Raw genomic sequence first — 27861 nt, 5'->3', positions numbered from 1 at the left:
AACTCATAGCTAATCAAGCATGGCACAAGAAACTATGATCTCTAATTGTCATTGCAAACATGTTTATTCATAATAGGCTGAATCAGGAATGATGAACTAATCATATTTACAAAAACAAAAGAGGTCGAGTTCATACCAGCTTTTCTCATCTCAGTCAGTCCATCATATGTCGTCATAATTGCCTTTCACTTGCATGACCGAACGATGTGAATAATGATAATAGTGTGTGTGCATTGGACTAAGCTGGAATCTGCAGGCATTCAATAAACAGGAGAAGACAAGGCAATACGGGCTCTTTTGTCAGATAAACAATAATGCATATAAAGGCCACTTCAACAATTTAATTATGGTCTTCTCCTATCGACCCCAAAGAAAAGAAAAGAAATAAAACTATTTACACGGGAAAGCTCCCAACAAGCAAAAGAAGAACATGAAATATTTTTGGGTTTTCTTCTTTTTAATTACTACTACTACAAGCATGCAAATTAAACTAACTAAAAGCTACTACTAATTTTTTTGTTTTTCTTAAGGTTTATTAAACACACAAGAAGAAAGCATAAAAAGGGAAATAAACTAGCATGGATGATACAATGAAAAAGTATGAGCACTGACATCTAGCAATGTGTGCGTGAACATAAATGTAATGTCGGTGGGAAATACGTACTCCCCCAAGCTTAGGCTTTTGGCCTAAGTTGGTCTATGGCCACGGCTGGCCTGGCGGATATCCATAATAATAGTTGGGGCCGTACTACGATGCAGCGGCTATCACCTGCTGAGCTGCAGCATGGCGACGAGCGGCCTCCTCTCTCCTCTCGTACTCATCTGCCCCCTCTCTGGTAATAGTATATCTTCCTCTTGCCTGATAATCAAAGAAGGCAGGAGCAGGGAGAGTAATACGGACAGCACGGCGTCTGTCAGAGATTAGTCGATACTGGAGAGGTGATTCATTCCTCTCGACAAACTGGTCGTGAACCATAGCATTAAAATCTAGATAAGCAAGAGGTAATTCAATATCATCTTCGCGTATGGCTATACTAAGAAAATTAGCTATGCGGGTTGCATAAATTCCACCAAAGAAATCTCCATTAAGTCTATTAAGATGCAACCTACGTGCAACAATGGCTCCCAAATTATATGATTTGTCTCCTAACACAGCACTCCTAAGAATACTGAGGTTAGGGACACACATGTGACATGCCTCATCTTTACCATTTATGCATCTACCTATGAAGAGAGCAAAATAATGTATAGCAGGAAAGTGAATGCTCCCTATGGTAGCTTGTGTAATATCTCTAGATTCTCCCACAGTTATGCTAGCAAGAAAATCTCTAAATTCAGATTTGCGAGGATCCCTTATACTACCCCATTGTGGAAGTTTGCAAGCAGTGGTAAAATCCTCTAAGTCCATAGTGTAAGATTTATCATAAAGATCAAACAGGACGGTTGGAGAATTACGTGAAGTTGAAAATTCAAACCTCCTCACAAAGGTACTAGTGAGGTTGTGATACTGGCTGCACTTCTCTTCCTCGAAGCTCACAAGATCAGCGTTACACAAATATGCGTTGAATTCTTCCTTAATTCCCGCTCGATCCATAAAGTTCTCAGAAGGCCATTCACAAGGACGCACTGGAGCGTCTCTTGGTGGCTCGTCATCAGCATCACGCATTGCAAGCCTGGGTCCTTGCTTCCTTGAAGAACCACCTTGGAACATTTTCTAAGCATATTTCTTCCTCTGAAAAATTCTGAAAATTTTTAGTAACTTCAAAATAAAAGTAAGCCAAACTCAATAATATTGATAGCAACTACTCCTACAAGTGCCTAGAGCCTATATCATGCATCAAAACTACTTTTGACCATATAAATTTGACATGCAAGCTCAAGAACAGGATCACCTAAGCAGCAAAAATTTGCAATGAATAAAGCACTAAAACAAAAACTAATTGGACCAATGGAGGAGTCACATACCAAGGAACAATCTCCCCAAGCAGTTTTGTGAGAGGTGCTTTGAGCAAGGAGATCAAAAATGGCAGCAAAGTGAGCTAGAACTCATGCTTGAGCTGGTTATTCGTGTTTGTGGGAGGAAGAAGAAGTGTGTGGGTGCAAGGATAAGTGGAGGAGGGCCACCGTGGGCCCACGAGGCAGGGGGCGCGCCCTCCACCCTTGTGGGCAGGTGGTTGGCCCCCCTGTTGTGTTCTTTGTGCCAAATATTCTCAAATATTCTAGAAACAAATCATATTTAAATTTCAGGGCATTTGGAGAACTTTTATTTTCGAGGTAATTTTATATTACACGGATAATCAGATAACAGACAGAAAAATATTTACTTTTATTTTATTTAATATAAATAACAGAAAGTAAAAGTGGGGTACAGAAGGTTGTGCCTTCTAGTTTCATCCATCTCATGATCATCAAAAGGAATCCACTAACAAGGTTGATCAAGTCTTGTTAACGAACTCATTCCGAATAACATGGAATCGGAGAAATTTCGAATAACACTATGTTACCTCAACGGGGATATGCACATCCCCAATAATAAGAATACCATATTTCTTCTTGACACTAGGAAGAGGAAATTCAAAACCTCCAAATATAATCGATGGAACTTTTCCAATAGAGTTGATACTATGAACTTGAGGTTGTTTCCTCGAAAAGTGTACCATATGCTCATTACCATTAACATGAAAGGTGACATTGCCTTTAGTGCAATCAATAACAGCCCCTGCAGTATTCAAAAAGGGTCTTCCAAGAATAATAGACATACTATCATCCTCGGGAATATCAAGAATAACAAAGTCCGTTAAAATAGTAAAGTTTACAACTACAACAGGCACATCCTCACAAATACCGACAGGTGTAGCAGTTGATTTATCAGCCATTTGCAAAGATATTTCAGTAGGTGTCAACTTATTCAAATCAAGTCTACGATATAAAGAGAGAGGCATAACACTAACACTGGCTCCAAGATCACATAAATCAGTTTTAACATAATTTCTTTTAATGGAGCATGGTATAGTGGGTACTCCTGGATCTCCAAGTTCTTTGGTATTCCACCCTTAAAGGTATAATTAGCAAGCATGGTGGAAATTTCAGCTTCCGGTATCTTTCTTTTATTTGTAATAATATCTTTCATGTACTTAGCATAAGGATTGGTTTTGAGCATATCAGTTAATCGCATACGCAAAAAGATAGGTCTAATCATTTCAGCAAAGTGCTCAAAATCCTCATCATCCTTTTCTTGGATGGTTTGGGAGGAAAAGGCATGGGTTTCTGAACCCATGGTTCTCTTTCTTTACCATGTTTCCCAGCAACAAAGTCTTTTTTATCATAACGTTGATTCTTTGATTGTGGGTTATCAAGATCAACAGCAGGTTCAATTTCTATATCATTATCATTACTAGGTTGAGCATCATCATGAACATTATCACTAGTTTCAGGTTCATTGCCAGATTGTGTTTCCGCATCAGAGATAGAAATATCATTTGGATTCTCAGATGTTTCAACAATAGGATCACTAGAAGCATGCAAAGTCTTATCATTTTTCTTTTTCTTCCTTTTAGAAGGACTAGGTGCATCTATATTATTTCTCTGAGAATCTTGCTCAATTCTCTTAGGGTGGCCTTCAGGATACAAAGGTTCCTGAGTCATTCTACCAGCTCTAGTAGCCACTCTAACAACATTATCATTATCTTTACTATTCAATTCATTGAGCAAATCATTTTGAGCTTTAAGTACTTGTTTTACTTGAGTGGTAACCATAGAAGCATGTTTACTAATAAGTTTAAGTTCACCTTTAACATTAGCCATATAATCACCCAAGTGTTCAAGCATATTTGAATTGTATTTCAATTGTCTACCAAAATAAGCATTAAAGTCTTCTTGCTTAGCCATAAATTTATCAAACTCATCTAAGCATGGGCTAGCAAATTTAGTAAATGGGATTTCAGCTTTATCATATCTATAGAGAGAATTTACCTTTACTACCTGTGTCGGGTTATCAAGACCATGAGTTTCTTCAATAGGTAATGGATTAAGATTATATGTTTCTTCAATAGGCGGTAAATTAAGACCATGTATTTCTTCAGTAGGAGGTAAATTCTTAACATCTTCAGCTTTAATACCTTTTTCTATCATAAATTTCTTTGCCTCTTGCATATCCTCAGGACTGAGAAATAGAATACCCCTCTTCTTCAGAGTTGGTTTAGGAATAGGCTCAGGAATTGGCTCCGGAGGTGTCCAATTATTTTCATTTGTCAACATATTATTCAATAGAATTTTAGCTTCATCCGGTGTTCTTTCCCTGAAAACAGAACCAGCACAACTATCTAGGTAATCTCTGGAGGCATCGGTTAATTAGTCCATTATAAAAGATATCAAGTATTTCATTTTTCTTAAGAGGATGATCAGGCAAAGCATTAAGTAATTGGAGAAGCCTCCCCCAAGCTTGTGGGAGACTCTCTTCTTCAATTTGCACAAAATTATATATATCCCTTAAGGCAGCTTGTTTCTTATGAGCAGGGAAATATTTAGCAGAGAAGTAATAAATCATATCCTGGGGACTACGCACACAACCAGGATCAAGAGAATTAAACCATATCTTAGCATCACCCTTTAATGAGAACGGAAATATTTTAAGGATATAAAAGTAGTGAGTTCTCTCATCTTTAGTGAACAGGGTGGCTATATCATTCAATTTAGTAAGATGTGCCACAACAGTTTCACATTCATAACCATGAAAAGGATCAGATTCAACCAAAGTAATTGTATCAGGATCAACAGAGAATTCATAATCCTTATCAGTAACAAAGATAGGTGAAGTAGCAAAAGCAGGGTCAGGTTTCATTCTAGCATTTAGAGATTGCCTACTCCATTTAGCTAATAATCTTTTGAGTTCATTTCTATTTTTGCAAGCTAAAATAGCTAAAGAAGCTTCTTGATCAAAAACATAACCCTTAGGAATAACAAGTGATTCTTCATCATCACTTTCATCAGTATCATCAGATTCAATATTTTCAATTTCTCTAGCCCTAGCAAGTTGTTCATCAAGAAAATCACTAAGTGGCATAGTAGTATCAGGCATAGAGGTAGTTTCATCGTAAGTATCATGCATAGCAGAAGTGGCATCATCAATAACATGCGACATATCAGAACGAATAGCAGAAGCAGGTGTAGGTGTCGCAAGCTTACTCAAACTAGAAGGTGAATCAAGTGCAGAGCTAGATGGCAGTTCCTTACCTCCCCTCGTAGTTGAGGGATAGATCTTGGTTTTTGGATCTCTCAAGTTCTTCATAATGATAAGCAGATATATATATATATATCCCAAGTGGCTCAAAGAATAGAGCTATGCTCCCCGGCAACAGCGCCAAAAAATAGTCTTGATAACCCGCAAGTATAGGGGATCGCAATAGTTTTCGAGGGTAAAGTATTCAACCAAAATTTATTGATTCGACACAAGGGGAGCCAAAGAATACTCTCAAGTATTAGTAGCTAAGTTGTCAATTCAACCACACCTGGAAACTTAATATCTGCAGCAAAGTATTTAGTAGCAAAGTAATATGATAGTAGTGATAACGGTAACAAAAGGTAACAGAAGTAAAAGCAATGTTTTTGGTATTTTGTAGTGATGATAGCAATAGCAACGGGAAAGTAAATAAGCGAAGAACAATATGTGGAAAGCTCGTAGGCAATGGATCGGTGATGGAGAAATATGTCAGATGCGGTTCATAATGTAACAGTCATAACCTAGGGTGACACAGAACTAGCTCCAATTCGTCAATATAATGTAGGCATGTATTCCTAATATAGTCATACGTGCTTATGGAAAAGAACTTGCATGACATCTTTTGTCCTACCCTCCCGTGGCAGCGGGGTCCTTACAGAAACTAAGGGATATTAAGGCCTCCTTTTAATAGAGTACCGGAATAGAGCATTAACACATAGTGAATACATGAACTCCTCAAACTACGGTCATCACCGGTAAGTATCCCGATTATTGTCACTTTGGGGTTAACGGATCATAACACATAATAGGTGACTATAGACTTGCAAGATAGGATCAAGAACACTCATATATTGATGAAAACATAATAGGTTCAGATCTGAAATCATGGCACTCGGGCCCTAGTGACAAGCATTAAGCATAGCAAAGTCATAGCAACATCAATCTCAGAACATAGTGGACACTAGGGATCAAACCCTAACAAAACTAACTCGATTACATGATAGATCCCATCCAACCCATCACCGTCCAGCAAGCCCACGATGGAATTACTCACGCACGGCGGTGAGCATCATGAAATTGGTGATGGAGGATGGTTGATGATGACGATGGCGACGGATTCCCCTCTCCGGAGCCCCGAACGGACTCCAGATCAGCCCTCCCAAGAGGTTTCAGGGCTTGGCGGCGGCTACGTATCGTAAAACGCGATGATTTCTTCTCTCTGATTTTTTTTCTCCCCGAAACTCAATATATGGAGTTGGAGTTGGAGTCGGAGAGGCAACAGGGGGCCCACGAGGTAGGGGCGCGGCCCCCACTCTCGTGGAGAGGTGGTGGCCCCCCTGGCCTTCATCTTTTGCAGGTAATTTTCATATTATCTGAAAAGTCGCTCCGTGAAGTTCCAGGTCATTCCGAGAACGTTTGCTCCTGCACATAAATAACACCATGGTAATTCTGCTGAAAGCATTAGTCCGGGTTAGTTCCATTCAAATCATGCAAGTTAGAGTCCAAAACAAGGGCAAAAGTGTTTGGAAAAGTAGATACGTTGGAGATGTATCAAGGGTTACGTCGATGCAAGCTTTGACACTCATCCGGATGACTCTAAGTCTGAATCTGGATACATATTGAAAGTGTGAGCAATTAGCTAGAGTAGCTCCGTGTAGAGCATTGTAGACATAGAAATTTGCAAAATACATACGGATCTGAATGTGGCAGACCCGTTGACTAAACTTCTCTCACAAGCAAAACATGATCACACCCTTAGTACTCTTTGGCTGTTAATCACATGGCGATGTGAACTAGATTATTGACTCTAGTAAACCCTTTGGGTATTGGTCACACGGCGATGTGAACTATTGGTGTTAAATCACATGGTGATGTTAACTAGATTATTGACTCTAGTGCAAGTGGGAGACTGAAGGAAATGCGCCCTAGAGGCAATAATAAAGATGTTATTTATATTTCATTATATCAAGATAAATGTTTATTATTCATGCTAGAATTGTATTAACCGGAAACTTAGTACATGTGTGAACACATAGACAAAACAGAGTGTCCCTAGTATGCCTCTACTTGACTAGCTCTTCAATTAAAGATGGTTAAGTTTCCTAACCATAGACATGTGTTGTCATTGGATGAACGGGATCACATCATTAGAGAATGATGTGATGGACAAGACCCATCCGTTAGCTTAGCATAATGATCGTTAAGTTTTATTGCTATTGCTTTCTTCATGACTTATACATATTCCTCTGACTATGAGATTATGAAACTCCCGAATACCGGAGGAACACCTTGTGTGCTATCAAATGTCACAATGTAACTGGGTGATTATAAAGATGCTCTACAGGTGTCTCCGAAGGTGTTTGTTGGGTTGCCATAGATCACGATTAGGATTTGTCACCCCGAGTATCGGAGAGGTATCTCTGGGCCCTCTCGGTAATGCACACCACTATAAGCCTCGCAAGCAATGTGACTAATGAGTTAGTTGCGGGATGATGTATTACAGAATGAGTAAAGAGACTTGCCAGTAATGAGATTGAACTAGGTATGATGATACTGACGATCAAATCTCGGGCAAGTAACATACCGATGACAAAGGGAATAACGTATGTTGTTATTGCGGTTTGACCGATAAAGATCTTCATAGAATATGTAGGAACCAATATGAGCATCCAGGTTCCGCTATTGGTTATTGACCGAAGATGTGTCTCGGTCATGTCTACATAGTTCTCGAACCCGTAGGGTCCGCACGCTTAACGTTCAATGATGATTTGTATTATGAGTTATGTGTTTTTGGTGACCGAAGTTTGTTTGAAGTCCCGGATGAGATCGCAGACATGACGAGGAGTCTCGAAATGGTCGAGAGGTAAATATTGATATATTAGAAGGTAGTATTCAGACACCGGAAGGGTTCCGGAGTGTATTGGGTACATACCAGAGTACCGGAGGGGTTACCGGAACCCCTCGATGGAAGATATGGGCCATATGGGCCATAGGAGGGAGGCTAACCAGCTCACAAGGGGCCGGTGCGCCCCCCACAAGGGAGGAGGCCGAATTGGCTTCGGGAAGGGGGCACCACACCCCTTTTCCTACTCCTACTCCCTCTCCTTCCTTTTCCCTCCGGTGAAGAAAGGAGAAAGGGGGTGAATCCTACTAGAACTAGGAGTCCTAGTAGGACTCCCCCAATGGCGCGCCCCTTTTGGCCGGCCACCCCCTCCTCCCCTCCTTTATATACGGGGGTGGAGGGTACCCCAAAGGCACATCAATTGTTCTCTTAGCCGTGTGCGGTGCCCCCCTCAACAGTTTACTCCTCCGGTCATGGCGTCGTAGTGCTTAGGCGAAGCCCTGCACGGATCACATCACCATCACCGTCACCACGCCGTCGTGCTGACGAAACTTTCCCTCAACCCTCTGCTAGATCAAGAGTTCGAGGGACGTCATCGAGCTGAACATGTGTTGAACTCGGAGGTGTCGTACGTTTGGTACTAAGATCAGTTGGATCGTGAAGACATTTGACTACATCAACCGCGTTAACCTAACGCTTCCGCTCTCGATCTACAAGTGTACGTGGAGACACTCTTACCCTCTCATTGCTATGCATCTCCTAGATAGATCTTGCGTGATCGTAGGAAATTTTTTGAAATTGCATGCTACGTTCTCCTACACCAAGCTAGGAAAGGGAACAAGCAGGAGCGGACCATATCCATGGCCAGCGCACCCCGCGCCGGTGACAGGTAGCACAAGCGAGTCAGTGCCACCCATCCCTCCCGTCGGTCTCCCCACATGCACACCCCAGTGCCACCCTACCACATCGCTCTGGCCAGATCCGCACGCGTCCACACCCAGTCGCCCGTCCAACGACGATGAGCACTGGCCGACCACAGACACCTACCTAAGTGGCCCCCTCGGAGCACCATCACGAGTTGCCCGCAGACGAGCAGACGGGGATGCAACCAGTCATCGCCGACACCAACCCGCTCTGCAATGATACCTGCAGCCACCGCCACCAAGCCCCCACGCCGCTGCGAGGGCCACTACCGCGCTGCCGCAGAGCATCCCCGTCCAGCGAGCGAGCTTCGCAGTCGCCGCCGCGCCACACCAGTCGCCAGCGACCAGATCCAGAAGGACCTGATCAGTGCCTGGCAACGCACACTGTCTCTAGAACCATGCCTCGTCTAGCCCTCCACACTCGGCCTGCTGCTTTGCAGGTCGACTGCCGAGCACAACCGCTCGGGAACGCCCGCCCGGGCCGAGCCCCCACAAGCGGGGAGGAGAATGGGCCCCACTGCCACCGACACCCACTAGGCTTTGCTCGGCGGCGCGGACAGGCAGCGACGAGGGGAAGGAAGGGAGGGAGGGGAACACATCCCGGTGGCTTGGGTTAGCCCCTAGGTTGGACTTGATAACTTCGTTGTTTGTAGGTGTCTCATCTAGATGAGAATTAGCAAACCCGTTAGTTATAATAACTCAACTCTTATCCGCGAAAAAAAACTCAGGTCAGCCACAGGTTCTGTGAGGCCTCCGCACTGCTAGTAGAATGGGAAAAAGTCCATCTTAAACCTTAAATTCGTAGACGTCCGGCGAACCAAACCCCGAAGTAGAAATCCTTGTCGTTATGACACTGAACTAATTAATCCCAGTCCAAATCAAACCTTAGTGTCGTTTTAGCCCAAAAAATGATAACATGGCCAGAATTGCTAGTTAGGTGGGCCAGGTTATAACTGGAGACGCGGTGGGTGAACAGCAAATGGATTGGGGATTTGGGGGGGGAACTAGGGTTAGGCGGCAGCGGCGGCGATTCCTTGAGGGGTGCGGCGGAGGAGGCGATTGCGCAGGGGGCGACGGCGGTTGCGTCGAGGGCAATGTCGTGGTCTTCGGGTGGTTCGAGTGCTCCCGGCTTTCGTCGAGCCGCTGGAAGGAGAGGGGAGGAATCGAGGTTGCTGGTGCCGTACCGCGAGAACCTGATGGCGTACGAGCCAGCGAAGCTCTGCTGGTGCAACCCCCGTCGGAAGGCGCCAAGTTGGATCTCGTGGAGCCGTCAGAACCCAGGCAGGAGGTACTACGCCTGTGTTGATGCCATGGTGAGCTTCAAGTTGGTGTTTATTTTCTGTTCGTTTGTTTTCCTTTGTTTTTCTCCCCTCTCATTGATTTCTGTTGGTACAATTGAACAGCATGGTGGTTGTGGATTCGTGGAATGGCATGATGATCCTCTTCCCAAGTTTTGGAATGATTTGATTGGTGATTTGCGAGATGAAGTGTGTAGGCTGAGAGGTCAAGGAAGTGTTGCTATGATTGAAGATCCCACTGCAGTTGTGGCTCTGCATGAAGATGAAACAGGAGCAATGGGAATGGCCATGTCTCTGCAAGATCAGTTGAAGCAGGAAAAATGCAGAGATATATGCACTGAAGGGGAAATATCAAAATGTTGTCATGATGTTTGTTGTCTTTGTGATTGGTTTAGTTACAGGGGAGATGCTACTGCAATAAGATTTGCAAGTGTTAGTTGTATGCAATGTAGTAATGCTTTAGGGTTTAGAATGAACTGATCTTTTGGGCATTGAAGATGCAAGTTGTATGCTTTGTTTAAATTGGAAGTTGTATGCATTTGCCACTATTTGGAATCAATGAAAGTGGAAGTGCAAGTTGTGTTATGCCATCATTTTGTACCTCTGAAATGCATATATGTTTGCAATCTTTGCTGGCAGTAAAGTGGAAGATGATGCAGTTTGTAAGATAATGCAGTAAAGTGGAAGATGATGTTGTTTGTAAGATAATGCATAGATGATGCAAGTTATAAGATAATTCCAATGCATATATGATCCAGGTTGGAAGTCAAAGCACTAGAAAGCATTGTTGATGTTGTCATTTAGAAACATTTCTAGCAATTAAATAACAAGGAAATGCAACTGATAATAGAAAGATCATCCAGACCAAGTTAATTGCACATAAACTAGGTTTGAAACAAGTCATACTCCCACACATACATGACCCCTAGTTTGAGCCATGAACAAAAGATAAGTTTGCAACATTACAGCAGAAATCTTTTGGAACATTCCAACTTGAACAAAAGAACTAGATGCAGCCTTTCTTCAACTATAACTAGTAGTTTCCACTACAAGTGAAATATCTGAAGCTTGGCACTGATGATGCAGGCCATCTATCCCTCTTAGCTCTAGATCCTGTCCTTGTGGAAGTAGATGTTATAGGGGAAGCAGATGATCCAGCTTCAGCAGTTTCAGTTCTCTTTCTTGGAGGCTTAAACCTGTTCGTCCCAGTAGAAGGACATGTTGGTACTGAACTTGTTGCTATTGGTGGAGCAGATGCACAGGCAGATGCACTTCCTTTGGCTTGCTGCAAATTCATGATAAATATGCAATAAGTTCCAACAAAAGACTAATAAGCGGGATAAATATGCAAGATGCAATAAGTACATGACAACAACAAATACCTCAGTTGGGTTCTTTTTCTTGCTAGTTCTAGCAAGATGTGCATTCTTTTTCTTGCCTCTCTCTGGATTCTGTTTACATCCTAATTTGTTGTGTCCGGGGTTACCACACAATGAGCATTTGATAATTGTGCCATGCTTGCTCATTTTCTTCCCCTTAGGTTGCTCAGTTTCTTCTCTTCTCCTATCATTGTTTTTAGGCCTTCCTTTTTTCTTCTCTTTTCCTAGAAACCTGACATATGCAGGAGGCACTGGCCTAGGATTGGGTGACACTGGCCACATCTCTTCACCCTCCACTGGCTGTAAGCAATGCTCATAGATTTTGTTGAACACTTCAACAAAGTAGCAAGGAGCAATAAAATCTTCAATATTTTTGTTGCACTTGTAGATGGCACTAATTGCATGGTGGCAAGGAAGCCCTGCCAGCTGGAAGTACCCACAAGAGCATGTCCATTTTTCCAGGTCCACAGTGTACTGCCTTCCCCTTCCATTCACTTGCTTCACTTCAAATCCAATTTCTCCATTCCAGAGCACTTCAAGATATTGTGTTCTAGCAATACTTTTCTTGAGCTTCTTAAAAACAGCAGGGCATATTTTTCCTCTAAAGTTGGCATCTTTCTCTCTTTGTTGTTGAATTCTCACAAGTACTTTCTTCCTAATTTTTTCATTCATAGAAATAATAGGATAAAACCTAGCATCAACTATAGCATGGTTGAATGACTCACAAAGGTTGTTGTCAACTGACTCACAATTTGAACCAACTGGGAAGAAAGCCCTTGCCCGGTGCACTGGCTCAGTGCTCATGATGTCTTTAGCCCCTTCAGGAGTGACTTGTGCAAGCTTGGCTTTATAATAGTTGAAATCTTGCCTGTTGGAAGCCTTAGCAACTGCCCAGAATTTCTTTTGCCACTCATGATCTCTATGTTTCTTCCTCCAATTAGCATAAATGTGCCTAGCACACATCCTATGCTCTGCAACAGGAAGGTAATCATTCACTGCATTTATCAAGCCCTTCTACTGATCAGAAATAATAACCCAGCCAGCTCCATTATTGTTTATTTCCAAGTCCTTAATGAGCAGCCCAACAAACCACTTCCATGTGATATTAGTTTCATTCTCAACTACATCCCAGGCTAGTGGATACATCTGATTATTTGCATCTCTACCTATGGCACACAATAGCTCACCCTTCACTGCACCTTTGAAGAAACAACCATCAAGGCATATTACTTTTCTGCAACCAGCCTTGAATCCTTGCTTCATTGCATTAAAGCACACATAGAAGCTCCGGAATACACTTTCCTCCATGTTGGTTGGATCCATGCAAATAACAACTGTGCTTCCAGGGTTGCTCCTTAGCAGCTCAAGTTGGTAGTCAAACACTCTAGTGTATTCATTGTTCATTCCACACAATAATTTGTCCATGACAATTCTTTTTTCATGCTTGCACTTTCAAGTGGAGACATCAGCAAACATATCTTGCAAAACAGTTGCTTTCATGCTCTCAATTTTCCACATAGGATTTGCCAATATGAAGTGCTCATACCTCTGTGCAATCACCTTTGCAGTAACCAACTTGTTGCATCTGTTCTGTGCACATTGGTGATCATCATTATATGTTATGACTTGGAATCTTGAAGTCCTTGATCTCTTGGCTGCATATATCAGCCATGGGCAGCCAGGCCATCCACACTTTGCCCTTACTCTGTCACACTCAGATTTCATGAACTTGATGCTCCTCTTTGTTACTAGTCCATATCTTCTCAAAGCTTTGCACAGCTGATTCTTGCTTCTAAAAACCATGGTCAAAGCAAAATGTGGTACTTCACTTTCAGGGTTGTATCTTGGGAATGTACTCTTCATCTTTCTTATATGACCATCTGAATCTTCATTATAGCTGTAGTCCTCATCAGATGAATCATAGTTCCAATACATTTCTTCTCTTTCAATTTGCTCCTCCATGTTGGGAATCAATTCAATTGGCACTGGCCCTGTAGCATCCCTACCTATCCAGCTCTTGGAGTCCCTCATCATTTTCTTAAATTTCCTAGCATGTCTCCTGAGCTCCACAACTTCTGAATCCTCCCCACTATCATCAGTATGACCAATATATTCAGTGTCACTGTCTGAGTCTGAATTTTGATTGCCACTGTCAACATTTGCAGCTATCACCATTTGGTTATTGACATGCCCTGAAGCCTGAGGTTCAGAAGCATAGGATGATGCAGGTTGACTTGGATCCAAAACCTGAGAAAAAACCCCTTCCATGCCTGCCATTTCATCCACATCTACTTCTCTAGCATTGCTTCTTCTCTGCTTCAAGGGGCTGCAAATTCTTTGAGTGATCACACCAGTTTCATCAGGTATGAGCACATCAGTGTCAGACTCTGCAGGTTCAACACCAGTTACTGCATCTGGTTCATCAGCAGTTATAACTGCATCTGGTTCTTCAGCAGTTATAACTGCATCTACTTCATCATCATCACTCTATTCCATGATTTCATCCTCAAAATCACTCCCACTGCTGTTGTCATTGCTATCTTCCTCTCCATTATACTCCACATACACATCAGTCACTCCTCCAACACAAATGTACTCAGCCATCTTCACACACCAACTATCATCATTAAGGAACACTAAGCCATTGATAAGCTCTTTTCCAGGAAGCAGAAAATAGAACTTCATCGATTCCATCAACTGAGTATGATCTTTTAAATAGCCTTTCACTTCCTGCAGAGACAATTTATCCCTCTCAATCTCTGACATTGCTTGATCTCCTCCAACATAGTCCAAATACCAATGCGGATGAACTTCCCTCCAACATGAAACCGAATGTTCAAAATCTCACTTGGGTCCATGATTTCACTGAGAAAACATACACCATGATCAAAATAAAGCATAACAACCTATTCCCTTCACAAAAAATCAATCTTTTTGCGTCACCCAAATTTGCCACTGAAACCCTAACCCTAATGCCGCAACTACTCCAACCTATGAATAACAAGGGAGGAGGGCATCCAGGACATTACCTTCTTCTTCGACGCGCCGTCACGCCATCACGATCGTCCCTGAGGTGGCGATCAACCGCCAGTCACCATTGCCGTCGCCAGATAAGGAAGAATGCAAGGGACACAGAGAGAACGAAGCGAAATGACTGGCTGAACTGGGCTGGCCCACTAATATCGCCTCAGCCGCACGCCGAATGACCCATCCCGGCCATCCCATTGCCACGTCGGCAATCCCCGTTTGGGAAGCGACACTAAGGTTTGATTTGGACCAGGATTAATTAGTTCAGGGTCAAAACAACAGGGATTTCGACTTCAGGGTTTGATTCACCGGACGTCTACGAATTCAAGGTTTAAAATGGACTTTTTCCTCCGGTCGAATTGGTTTAGGGAAGGGGGCACCACACCCCTTTTCCTTCTCCTACTCCCTCTCCTTCCTTTTCCCTCTGGTGAAGAAAGGAGAAAGGGGGCGAATCCTACTAGGACTAGGAGTCCTAGTAGGACTCCCCCAATGGCGCGCCCCTCTTGGCCGGCCACCCCCTCCTCCCCTCCTTTATATACGGGGGCGGAGGGTACCCCAAAGGCACATCAATTGTTCTCTTAGCCGTGTGCAGTGCCCCCCTCAACAGTTTACTCCTCCGGTCATAGCGTCGTAGTGCTTAGGCGAAGCCCTGCACGGATCACATCACCATCACCATCACCACGCCGTCATGCTGATGAAACTCTCCCTCAACCCTCTGCTGGATCAAGAGTTCGAGGGACGTTATCGAGCTGAACATGTGCTCAACTCAGAGGTTACGTACGTTCGGTACTAAGATCGGTTGGATCGTGAAGACGTTCGACTACATCAACCGCGTTAACCTAACGCTTCCGCTCTCGATCTACAAGGGTACGTGGACACACTCTTCCCCTCTCATTGCTATGCATCTCCTAGATAGATCTTGCGTGATCGTAGGAAATTTTTTGAAATTGCATGCTACGTTCTCCTGCACCAAGATAGGAAAGGGAACAAGCAGGAGCGGACCATATCCATGGCCAGCGCACCCCCGCGCCGGTGATGGGTAGCCCAACCGAGTCAGCTGAAAGTGCAACTATCCCTAGGTGGTTTTGGTAATTCCTAACAACATATAGCTCATTGAGCTAATGCTATTTCAAGATTAATATCTCAGGAAAGCTCAATGATTGGCATGGCATGGATGAGAAAAGTGGACCCCTCAAAATGCTAAGGACAAAGGATTGGCTCAAGCTCAAAGCTCAAGACTCTACATTTTCTATTTTAGTGATCCAAGATCACATTGAGTCTATAGGAAAAGCCAATACTATCAAGGAGGTATGAGGTGTTGCTTAATGAGGTTCTTGCTCAAAATGCTTAGTGATATGCTCCAAAACCCTCAACTACTTTCTCACATCCACATATGACCTAAACCAAAAGTCAAACTCGGCCCCACCGATTCTTCGTATCCGGCGCCACCGAGTTTCAAATGTCTTAGCCACTGCCACAAACCCTAGGCAAATCGGTCTCACCGATAGGGATCTCGGTCTCACCGAGATGGGGTTGTAATCTCTCTGTTTCCCTTCATAACATTTTGGTCTCACCGAGATGAGTGATCGGTGCCACTGAGATTTCAATGTAAACTCTTTGTTTTGCCTTCGTAACATTTCGGTCTCACCGAAATGAGCGATTGGTCCCACCGAGTTTACCTAGCCAACTCCCTGGTTAGCTTATTACCAAAATCGGTCGCACCGAGTTTGTGTAATCGGTCTCACCAAGATTACGTTATGCCCTAACCCTAATCATATCGGTCCTACCGAGTTGCATGTCGGTCCCACCAAAAACCCTAACGGTCACTAGCTTTGCCAAATCGGTCAGACCGAGTTTAACCATTCGGTCCCACCGAGTTTGGGAAGTTATGTGTAATGGTTAGATTTTGTGTGGAGGCTATAAATACCCCTCCACCTCCTCTTCATTCGTGGAGAGAGCCATCAGAACAAACCTACACTTCCAACTTACTTTTTCTGAGAGAGAACCACCTACACTTGTGTTGAGACCAATATATTCCATTCCTACCATATGAATCTTGATCTCTAGCCTTCCCCAAGATGCTTTCCACTCAAATCGTCTTTTCACAAAATCAGAATCCTGTGAGAGAGAGTTGAGTGTTGGGGAGACTATCATTTGAAGCACAAGAGCAAGGAGTTCATCATCAACACACCATTTGTTACTTCTTGGAGAGTGGTGTCTCCTAGATTGGCTAGGTGTCACTTGGGAGCCTCCGACAAGATTGTGGAGTTGAACCAAGGAGTTTGTAAGGGCAAGGAGATCGCCTACTTCGTGAAGATCTACCGCTAGTGAGGCAAGTCCTTCGTGGGCGATGGCCATGGTGGGATATTGCTTCTTCGTGGACCCTTCGTGGGTGGAGCCCTCCGTGGATTCGCGCAACCGTTACCCTTCGTGGGTTGAAGTCTCCATCAATGTGGATGTACGATAGCACCACCTATCGGAACCACGGCAAAAACATCCGTGTCTCCAATTGCGTTTGAATCCTCCAAACCCTTCCCTTTACATTCTTGCAAGTTACATGCTTTACTTTCCGCTGCTCATATACTCTTGCTTGCTTGAATTGTGTTAAGATTGCTTGACTTGTCCAAAGTTGCTAAAATCTGCTAGGAACTAAAATTGGGAAAATGCTAGATTTTTATTTGGTCAAGTAGTCTAATCACCCCCCCTGTAGACATACTTTGGATCCTACAAGTGGTATCAGAGCTTTGGTCTCCATTTGCTTTGATTTTCATAGCTTTTGGAAGTCATAGCCTTGGTTTCACAACCTAGGAGAGTATAGCGTCTAGCGAGGGAAATTACCACCGTAGAGGTCCTTACTTTGATGGCACTAATTTTGCTAGTTGGAAGCATAAGATGAAGATGCATATTCTTGGACATAACCCCGCCGTTTGGGCTATTGTGTGTGTTGTCTTGCAAGGTGAATTCTTTAATGGGATAGAACCGAACCGTGAAGCTACCGTGGAAGAGTTGAAGATGCTACAGTACAATGCTCAAGCTTGTGATATCCTCCTCAATGGATTGTGCCCCGAAGAATTCAACAAAATCAGCCGTCTTGAGAATGCAAAGGAAATTTGGGATACTTTGATTGATATGCACGAAGGTACCGACTCCGTCAAGGAATCCAAGTTGGATGTGCTTCAAAGTCAACTTGACAAGTTCAAAATGAAGGATGGTGAAGGTGTCGCTAAAATGTACTCTAGGCTTGCTCTTATCACAAATGAGATTGCCGGCTTAGGAAGTGAAGAGATGACCGACAAATTCATCATCAAGAAGATCCTAAGAGCCTTGGATGGAAAATATGATACCGTATGCACATTGATCCAAATGATGCCAAATTACAAAGATCTCAAGCCAACGGAAGTCATTGGAAGAATTGTTGCTTATGAGATGTCACTCAAGGATAAGGAGGAGCTCCATAACAAGTCAAGTGGTGCTTACAAAGCCTCATGTGAAGCTCCCACATCATCAAGTGAGAAACAAACCTTCAATGAAGAATTGAGCCTAATGGTGAAGAACTTCAACAAGTTCTACAAGCGTAGAAGCAAAGAGAGAAGTTCCAAGTCAAAGTCCTACAATGACAAAAGATCTTCTAGTCGAGAATGAAACTGCTACAATTGTGGAAGACCCGGACACTATTCCAATGAGTGTATGCCCCCCCACAAGAGAAGAGAAGATTCTCCCAAAAGAAGAAGTAGAAGAGAAGAATCACCATCGAGGGAGAGAAGGAGTAGGGATGATTGTTATGAACGAAGACCCTCCTGGAGAAGCAAGGATTCGGAAAGGAAGGACAAGTCATCAAGGAGCTAGACAAAACGAAGACATCAAGCTCATGTTGGTGAATGGGTATCCGGCTCCGACTCCGACAGTCACTCTGAGAGAAGCTATCACTCCAAATCCGAATATACTCAACATGAAGGTGTTGCCAGTCTAGCACTTGTGTCAACCAACTCCTACAACATATTTGAATCACCAAATGAAGGAATTGGAAGATGCTTCATGGCTAAAGGCCCAAAGGTATCACACCCCGAGTATATTGATTTCAATAGTGATGAAGATGACTTGTTAGGTGATGATGATTTACTTGTTGACAACTCTAGTGATGAATACTATGATGAAACGTCAATTAATCATGCTAATCAAGATGAAACGAATGACAATGATAAGGAAAAGATTGAGTCTCTAACTAAAGAACTAAACACTCTTAAGTTAGCTCATGAAACTATCTTAGGAGATCATCGAGAACTTTTAAGGACTCATGAGAAATTACGTTTTGAGAAGCTCAATCCTAAGCAAGAGCATGAGTTCTTAAAGGCAATCAATGATGATCTTCGCAAGAAAAGTTCTTACATTGCCAAGCGTTTACTCTTATCCACTTACATGCCTCAAGTCAAGTCTAGTAACAAGAACAAGAAGGATTCTTCTTCTAGTAGTAACAATAATCATGCTAAATCCAATATTGTTGCTTCTAGTAGTTCTCTTGATTCCACTAATAATTCTCTTAGCCAAGTTACACTTGAGCAAGAAAATAGCTTATTGAAGGGAATCACACTTGAGTAAGAAAATAGCTTATTGAAGGGAATCATAGAGAAAGGTGTTTACAAGAGCCTTGCCGGGAGTAAGCAATTTGAGGAAATTGTATGCAAGCAAGGAAGGCACCGGAAGAATCAAGGTATTGGTTTTGAATGAAAATTCAATGCCAATGGAGTTGAGTGGGAAGAAGATCAATACCCCAAGATGAAGTTTGTTCCTCAACAAGAGAAGTATGATCCTACTTCTTTCAAGGGGACACAAGGTCAAGATGATCTTCCACCAGAAGACCACAAGGAAAAAGGCAAGGACAAGCTTCAAGAGGAAATTGATGCATTTGAAGAAGCTCCTAAGGCCTTGGTCAAGTGGGTTCCCAAGACTACATCAAGTTCCACTTCATCAAGTACAACTACAACTCTGAGGATTCCCATCAAGATGGTGTGGATCCCAAAGAAGAAGAACTGGAGAGTTCTTGAGAGTGACTCCGCCAACATGCTTCACTCTTATCATTTTGGCAAGAACAAGTGCAATCAACTTCCACATCTTGCACTAGTTCAAGGAGTCACAAACCCTCTTATTGGTAAGACAAGGGACAAGGTAACCTAATGCTTTCATGGACATCATATTGTGTGTGCATCACTCTATGTCTATGGATATCCTTGTTTGTTCCTTGTGGGACTAACCCGTGTAGGTATTGAAAGTGCAATTCACTCCAAAGGATAGCTCCGAATGATCTACATCAACTTAGAGCATCCACATCTTCAACACCTACATGAAGTCATCATCGACAAAACCCAAGGTTAATTCATCCCTCTAAAGGGGGATCTCACATCTAGGGGGAGCTTTACTCTAATAATTGAGCTAAAGCAACTCTAATTGTGTGAACACAACAATGCTTTATGTAAAAGTGGTAGCCCCACTTGTGCTTAAACGATGAGTATGACCTACGATCAAATGTTCTCATTTGACTCCTAAGTCAATATACTCATATATAGATGACCTAGTCATCGCCAATTGCTTGATAGATGCTAGAATTGTTTGTGCATGCTTTGCCACATATTTCATTTGTCATTTTATTGTGTGATCATGTTGGTTGCATAATTTACTCATTCGAGGACATCCACTTGTTGTTTTGATTGGTTGGTTTCTTTTCCTTTTGCCAAGTGGATGGACAAGAATGCCTAAGAACCTTCTCTAGATATCTATGCTTTTCTCGTCTCAAACTCTATTCATGCTGCATCACAAAGTTTGATCAAGTCAGATTCGAACCACTCTGTGTGAGGAGCAATCGGAGTCCCCGATTCGTCATAAACTTAAAAATCCAAAACTTCTTTCTGCGTTTTGGTCTGACCGATTCATCCATTTCGGTCATACCGAGATCACTAAGTCGATCTAGGTTTTCAATCTCGGTGCAACCGATTTGAACTTTTCGGTCACACCGAGTTCCAGTAACTGCTTGCAGTTATGAATCTCGGTGCTACCGAGTTGTTCCACTCAGTCACACCGACAGAGTCAGGCTATATATATCCCTGGCCCAAATTTTGGAAAACTTTCCAAACCTCTTCGCCCGCGCTTAGCCTGCTCTGCCTCCTTGGGTCTCCGGATCATCCTCCTCATCGCCAGCCGCCTCCTGTCGCTGGTCTCCGCCGCCATCAATGGGATCGTCTCCGCCGTTGCCGCCGTAGCAAGTTCATCGCCGAACTAGGGTATGGACTTGATCTTTGTGCTGTTCTTACTCCGATTCCCCAGCATATTGCTTTGCCATGTATCTTGCCACGATTGAGATCATTCTATCCATCGAAAACACTCCGTAGTTTAGTCGTGAATTCAAAATTTAGGGTTAGGTTTCCACTGAAACCATCTCGGACCGACCGAGTTGATGAAATCGGTTCCACTGATTTGGCTCAGGCCATTGCACATGTGATTCTCGGTCTAACCGAGAATTGCAAATCGGTGTGACCGAGTTCAGCACTTTGTGAAACCCTAGCAGTCTCGGTGCCACCGAACTGTGACTCGGTCTGACCGAGTTCACTAGTTTAGGTTCCAAAAGCTGCTTCGGTATCATCGAGTTTGCAAATCGGTAGATCTGAAATGCTTTCTGTGGAAAACTAAAACTAAGTTTTTAATTCATTCTTTTGCAAAAACCTCTGCACTTTGTGATGCTCATCCACTCTACCTCATCTATAATCTGTTCACAGGGTCTGCTGTCAGTGTTTGCATCATGTCAGATCAGAGTGACAATCAGAACAAGTCAGAGGAACAGGTTCACTTGAGTGAGGGCACTAGTCCCTCTAGCAGCTCAGATGATGGCAATAGGAGCACACCAAGCAATCTGCCAAAGCCTACCACCAGGGCCAGCAAGAAAAGAACCTCAGGGTCAGAGGATGAGGACTATGTGGCTGAGGAGGAAGAAGCCACCTCAAAGAGGAAAGTCCTGAAAAAGGAATATGGCACAGCTGCTGCCACTAAGCCAGGGATGAAGCAAAAGGTTCCAGCCAAGAGAGCTCCAATGTCAAAAGCCAGAACACCTACTCAAGAGACTTTGGGATCTGCACCCAAAGAGCAGGCTGTGGCATAAAAGAAAAAGAAAAGAAAGGGTCAAGAATACCACTGCCAGAGTGCTTGGGAGATCTTCAATAATGAAAGACTCTGAAGAAGAGGAAGAGGATGCTGCACCAGCACCTAAAGCTCAGAAGCTTATGGGAGATGCCATAAGATCAGGGGTGCTCCATCTAAGCCCAAAGGAACTTCTAAGCCAGCTACTCCAAAACCCAAAACTGCACCCAAGAGGAGCACCAGGAACATCCCAACAGCGGAGAAGAACAAGGCCCCAATGCCTGAAGCTACAATGGAAGAAAAAGATGATTCTGTTGTCTTGAGTAAATTGAAGCCAAAAATTCCAGACCACAATGATGCTCATCCAGTTGCAGAGAACATGAAAGACAGGAAGGACTTTGGTCTAAGGCTATGGAGAGAGTTTGATCCATATGCCACCAGGAGAAGGACTGCTGTGGACTACAGGTTCCATACAAAGGAACAACGGGACTTTTATGAGACTATCTTGCTTGACAAGAAGCCCATAGTGTGTGACATGAGATGGGTTGATTGGACATTAATTGAGGAAAACGAGGATCACTTCCCTGGTGTATATGACAGCTTCAAGGCTTGTGGAGTTGATGAGTTTATGGCTCAGAAGCTCACAAAATGGAATGATGAGCTCATCATGCAGTTCTACTCCACAGCTCACTTCTACCCAAATGAAAGGGTTGTCTGGATGTCTAAAGGCACTAGGTACCAGTCAACAGTTGTAGAATGGGCTAAGTTGATCAATGCCCCAGAAGAACATAAAGATGACTTGGATGTCTATGCCAAGAAGAAGAAGGATCACAACACCATGGCACACATGTACAAGGAGATCCCAGATGCTACTCTTGAGACACACAAGTTTGGATCAGTACATTACCTTCTGTCAGGCTTGCCAACAATCAACTGGATCCTCAAGCACACTCTCTTGCCAAAGTCAGGTGATCACAAGATGATCAGAGGCCATGCAATTAACTTGCTTCACATCCAGTCAGTCATTGAGCAACTTCAGGATAAAGTGCAGGGGAAGAAGGGCAAGACAACCACTGATGCGTTTGCTAGAGTGCCCAGAGGTCAGAGGTTTGCTGCAGTGCCTGTTCCAGACACCAGAGCAATTTTATCTGCACCAGCTACAGCTTCAGTGCCACCAGCTCTAGCACCTACTCCACCTGCTCCATCTACATCAACTGATGCCTTCGTCCTTGGAGTTCTTTCTACACCACCATCTGAAGACCAAGCCTGAGAGTCGATTTAGCACTATGCATTTTTATGAACTTTTTGGTAACTTGTTGCCAAAGGGGGAGAAAATGTATAGATCATAGGCTTGGAGAGAGAGCGTTGCTTTTTACTCTCTCTTTTTTGTTTGGTGGTTAAACTTCGTTTATTTGCTTGGTTGAGATACTTTATGCCTTTGTGATACTTGGATGATCATGTGTTTGATCATATGCTACCTTAATGCTTGTTGGATGACATTATCCTTTTTATGTGATCACTCACTTTGCTTGGTGATGAATGCATGTATTTTAATTATTACCATTTTGAGCGCTCCACCAAGATGTATGTGACATGAAAGAGTAACTCATGATCCTAACTCTTTATGCATTTCCAGTCCAAAGCAAATCTTAAACTATGCACAAACATAGGGGAAGCTCTTGCTTTTCACATACTTCTCAAAGCGACAATGTTTTTCACTCTTATTATCATTTGTCGAAGCTTTGATCTATATGTTGTCATCAATTACCAAAAAGGGGGAGATTGAAAGTGCAACTATCCCTAGATGGTTTTGGTAATTCCTAACAACATATAGCTCATTGAGCTAATGCTATTTCAAGATTAATATCTCAGGAAAGCTCAATGATTGGCATGGCATGGATGAGAAAATTGGACCCCTCAAAATGCTAAGGACAAAGATTGCAATGTAAACTCTCTATTTTTCCTTCGTAACATTTCGGTCTCACCAAGATTGCAATGTAAACTCTCTATTTTTCCTTCGTAACGTTTCGGTCTCACCGAAATGAGCGATTGGTCCCATCGAGTTTACCTGGCCAACTCCCTGGTTAGCTTATTACCAAAATCGGTCGCACCGAGTTTGTGTAATCGGTCTCACCGAGATTACGTTATGCCCTAACCCTAATCATATCGGTCCTACCGAGTTGCATGTCGGTCCCACCAAAAACGCTAACGGTCACTAGCTTTGCCAAATCGGTCAGACCGAGTTTAACCATTTGGTCCCACCGAGTTTGGGAAGTTATGTGTAACAGTTAGATTTTGTGTGGAGGCTATAAATACCCCTCCACCTCCTCTTTATTCATGGAGAGAGCCATCAGAACAAACCTACACTTCCAACTTACTTTTTCTGAGAGAGAACCACCTACACTTGTGTTGAGACCAGGATATTCCATTCCTACCATATGAATCTTGATCTCTAGCCTTCCCCAAGCTGCTTTCCACTCAAATCTTCTTTTCACCAAATCAGAATCCTGTGAGAGAGAGTTGAGTGTTGGGGAGACTATCATTTGAAGCACAAGAGCAAGGAGTTCATCATCAACACAACATTTGTTACTTCTTGGAGAGTAGTGTCTCCTAGATTGGCTAGGTGTCACTTGGGAGCCTCCGACAAGATTGTGGAGTTGAACCAAGGAGTTTGTAAGGGCAAGGAGATCGCCTACTTCGTGAAGATCTACCGCTAGTGAGGCAAGTCCTTCATGGGCGATGGCCATGGTGGGATATTGCTTCTTTGTGGACCCTTCGTGGGTGGAGCCCTCCGTGGATTCGCGCAACCGTTACCCTTCGTGGGTTGAAGTCTCCATCAACGTGGATGTACGATAGCACCACCTATCGGAACCACGGCAAAAACATACGTGTCTTCAATTGCGTTTGAATCCTCCAAACCCTTCCCTTTACATTCTTACAAGTTACATACTTTACTTTCCGCTGCTCATATACTCTTTGCATGCTTGCTTGAATTGTGTTAAGATTGCTTGACTTGTCCAAAGTTGCTAAAATCTGCCAGAAACTAAACTTGGGAAAATGCTAGATTTTTATTTGGTCAAGTAGTCTAATCACCCCCCTCTAGACATACTTTCAATCCTACATCAGCGCCACCCATCCCTCCCGTCGGTCTCCCCACATGCACACCCCAGTGCCACCCTACCACATCGCTCCGGCCAGATCCGCACGCGTCCACACCCAGTCGCCCGTCCAACGGCGATGAGCGATGGCCGACCGCAGACACCTACCTAAGTGGGGCCCTCGAAGCACCATCACGAGTTGCCCGCAGACGAGCAGACGGGGGACGCAACCAGTTGTCGCCGACACCAACCCGCTCCGCAATGATACCTGCAGCCACCGCCACCAAGCCCCCACGCCACTGCGAGGGCCACCACCTCGCTGCCGCAGAGTATCCCCGTCCAGCAAGCGAGCCTCGCAGTCGCCGCCGCGCCGCACCAGTCGCCAGCGACCAGATCCAGAAGGACCTGATCAGTGCCTGGCGACGCACACCCTCGCTAGAACCACGCCTCGTCCAGCCCTCCACACTCGGCCCGCTGCTTTGCAGCTCTACCGCGGAGCACAACCGCTCGGGAATGCCCGCCCAGGCCGAGCCCCCACAAGCGGGGAGGAGAATGGGCCCCACTGCCGCCGACACCCACTAGGCTTTGCTCGGCGGCACGGACAGGCAGCGACGAGGGGAAGGAAGGGAGTGAGGGGAACACACCCCAGCGGCTTGGGTTAGCCCCTAGGTTGGACTCGATAACTTCGTTGTTTGTAGGTGTCTCATTTAGATGAGAATTAGCAAACCCGTTAGTTATAATAAGGTGTGTCTAGGGCACATCTAGATGTGCTCTAATTATTGCACATCTAAGTGAGTGAATCAAGCATAAAGAGAAAAAGAAAAAAAAATATTCACACGAATCTCAATGTAAGATCAATGACATATGACTTAGATGTGCAATACTTATGACACATCTAGATGTGCTTTAGCAAAACTGTTATAATAACTCAACTCTTATCCGTAAACAAAAAACAAAAAAAAACTCAGGTCAGCCACGAGTTCTGTGAGGTCTCCGCACCGCTAGTAGAATGTGCTACAGCGCGACGGACATCCACGCGAAGCACGCTCTGCGCCGCTTCGGTAGTTCGGTACACACGTCACCCCGGGCGTAATCATCAACACGCTACATGTAGTACGTTGGTGTGAGACGAACAAACAGCGGTATGGCGCGCTATGACGTGCCCGTGCACGTTGGCGCGTTACTAATACCGTCAAGTAATTCGTAGGCGAACGTCGGCGGCACATATACCCTCCTGCTGCACCGGCGATCGGCCGCACGGCAAGCCTGCAAGGCCGGTGGCCATGGCAGCTCGAACGGGTACGCCGCACCGGCGTACCTGTTCCTCTCATGCGCCCGCTCCACCTCCAGCGTCTCGAGGTCGACGGAGACAATCCATGTCTCCTCCTGCGGTGTCACGAGGATGTACCTCGTACTAGCCGAGACGATCTTGGCTGGTCGCTGGAAGTACGTCTCCTCGCGCCCCGGCTGCCCGCAGGTCGCCTCCGGCAGCCTTACGAGCTTCTCGGCCACCCACTCGCCGCTGCCCCGGAACCGCGCAAAGACCGTGAGGTCATTGTTGACCATCACGCGGACAACGCGCAGCGCGCCGTCGTGGCCGCCGATGACCCGGAAGGCTGAAGATTCATCCGGCATGCCCACGACGGTACACGGGAACTCGACGAGCGAGAACTCGAGGGTGGTCTCGTCGAGAGCCAGCACGACGACCTCACGCTCCATCCGCCAGTAGAGTGAAGAACGCGCGCGCCCTGCGAAGCTCATCGAGGCATACTCTGGAATGGAGACGACGTTCTCGGCCGCGCTCTGCCAGCCGCCCTCGCTGCCGGAGGAGAACACGGAGGCACGGGGAGTGCCGCGGCCATCCTCGAAATCATGGCTTTCGTAGCCCACGGCGAGCACCCGAAAATTCGACATGGCGATGAAGCCGCCACCAGACTCGTCCACGGCGACGCCGTCGAGCAGGAACACGCCGAGGAACAGGCGGGAGCCAGCCTCGTCCGAGCAGAGGATCGTCTGGTACGTCCGCGTGAGCGGGTCGCAGACGACCATGTCGGAGAAGTGGAGCTCCGAGTACCACGTTCTGTAGGCCATCCGGTGCCAGACGATATTCCTCCGGTAGAGCAGCAGGAGGCCCCCGCGGCTGTCGCCGAGCTCCCAGGGCAACGAGCGGTCGCCTTCCGGGAGGAAGTCGAGGGCGAGGCGGCGTCTGTCGATGGCGTCGGCCGTCGAGGGGTCCGGCACGTAGACATGGTTGCTGCTCCCGTCGGGCGGCGGCTCCTTGAAGCTGGGGTCGACGACGTGGTAGTGGCCTGGCATATGGGCCGCGTGGAGGGAGCGGAACCGGGCGAGGAAGGCGGCGGCCGAGACGATGCGGCGCCAGCGCTTGCAGGTGAAGGCGGCGCGGAGGAGGGCGAGGGAGGAGCCTACGTGCAGGAGGACGAGCTCGAGGAGGTGGTCGGGGATGTGATGCAACCCCGTTGGCCCTGGCGGGAGCGGCTCGCGCCTCGGCGCTCTCTTGGGCTTGCCGTTGCCGCGCCGGCGGCGGCCGCGACGCGCTCTCTTGGTCGCCATCGACGACGAACTCGCTCGAGGGGAATAGATCCTCTCGTTCGACACGAATGAATGGGTCTTATAAATTGATTCAGTGGCAAGCCCAAACGTGTTGTTGACGAGTTAAATTAAATATCTAAATGACGAATGAGTCTTGTAAAGTGATCCAGTGGCACGATTTCGAGCATATGCGTCTCCGTGTCTCCCACGGAACTATCCATGTATATTTTCATTGCTTTTCGAGGGAAAGGCAACTTGCCTCCCACGGAAAACTAGTATACGGAAGATATTACAATTTGTGAGGAAGGAAATGGATTCAAAGATTGCACCGCCCGTACGAACGGAATCACATGTTTATCTCTACTATAAAACAATGCCCATACATTGCAACGTGAAATAATATG

The 27861-nt window shown here is 44.9% G+C and overlaps 1 protein-coding gene and 1 pseudogene across 1 annotated transcript; both read right to left on the bottom strand.

Moving 5' to 3' along the window:
• Positions 1 to 11314: 11314 nt before the first annotated feature.
• On the bottom strand, positions 11315 to 14264 carry LOC147971462 (uncharacterized; annotated as a pseudogene).
• Positions 14265 to 25772: 11508 nt separating this feature from the next.
• LOC125556020 (uncharacterized) lies at positions 25773 to 27554 on the bottom strand. The gene has a single exon (XM_048718820.2). It carries the CDS (start codon positions 27476 to 27478, stop codon positions 26060 to 26062), a length of 1419 nt encoding a protein of 472 aa, XP_048574777.2. The 5' UTR covers positions 27479 to 27554; the 3' UTR covers positions 25773 to 26059.
• Positions 27555 to 27861: the final 307 nt, after the last annotated feature.

Source organism: Triticum urartu, chromosome 5A (assembly GCF_056163025.1).
Source record: "Triticum urartu cultivar PI428250 chromosome 5A, HENAU_Tu73, whole genome shotgun sequence".
Taxonomy (NCBI): domain Eukaryota; kingdom Viridiplantae; phylum Streptophyta; class Magnoliopsida; order Poales; family Poaceae; genus Triticum; species Triticum urartu.
Note: the sequence above shows the minus strand (reverse complement) of the source record. Positions and strands in the feature narration are given on the sequence as shown.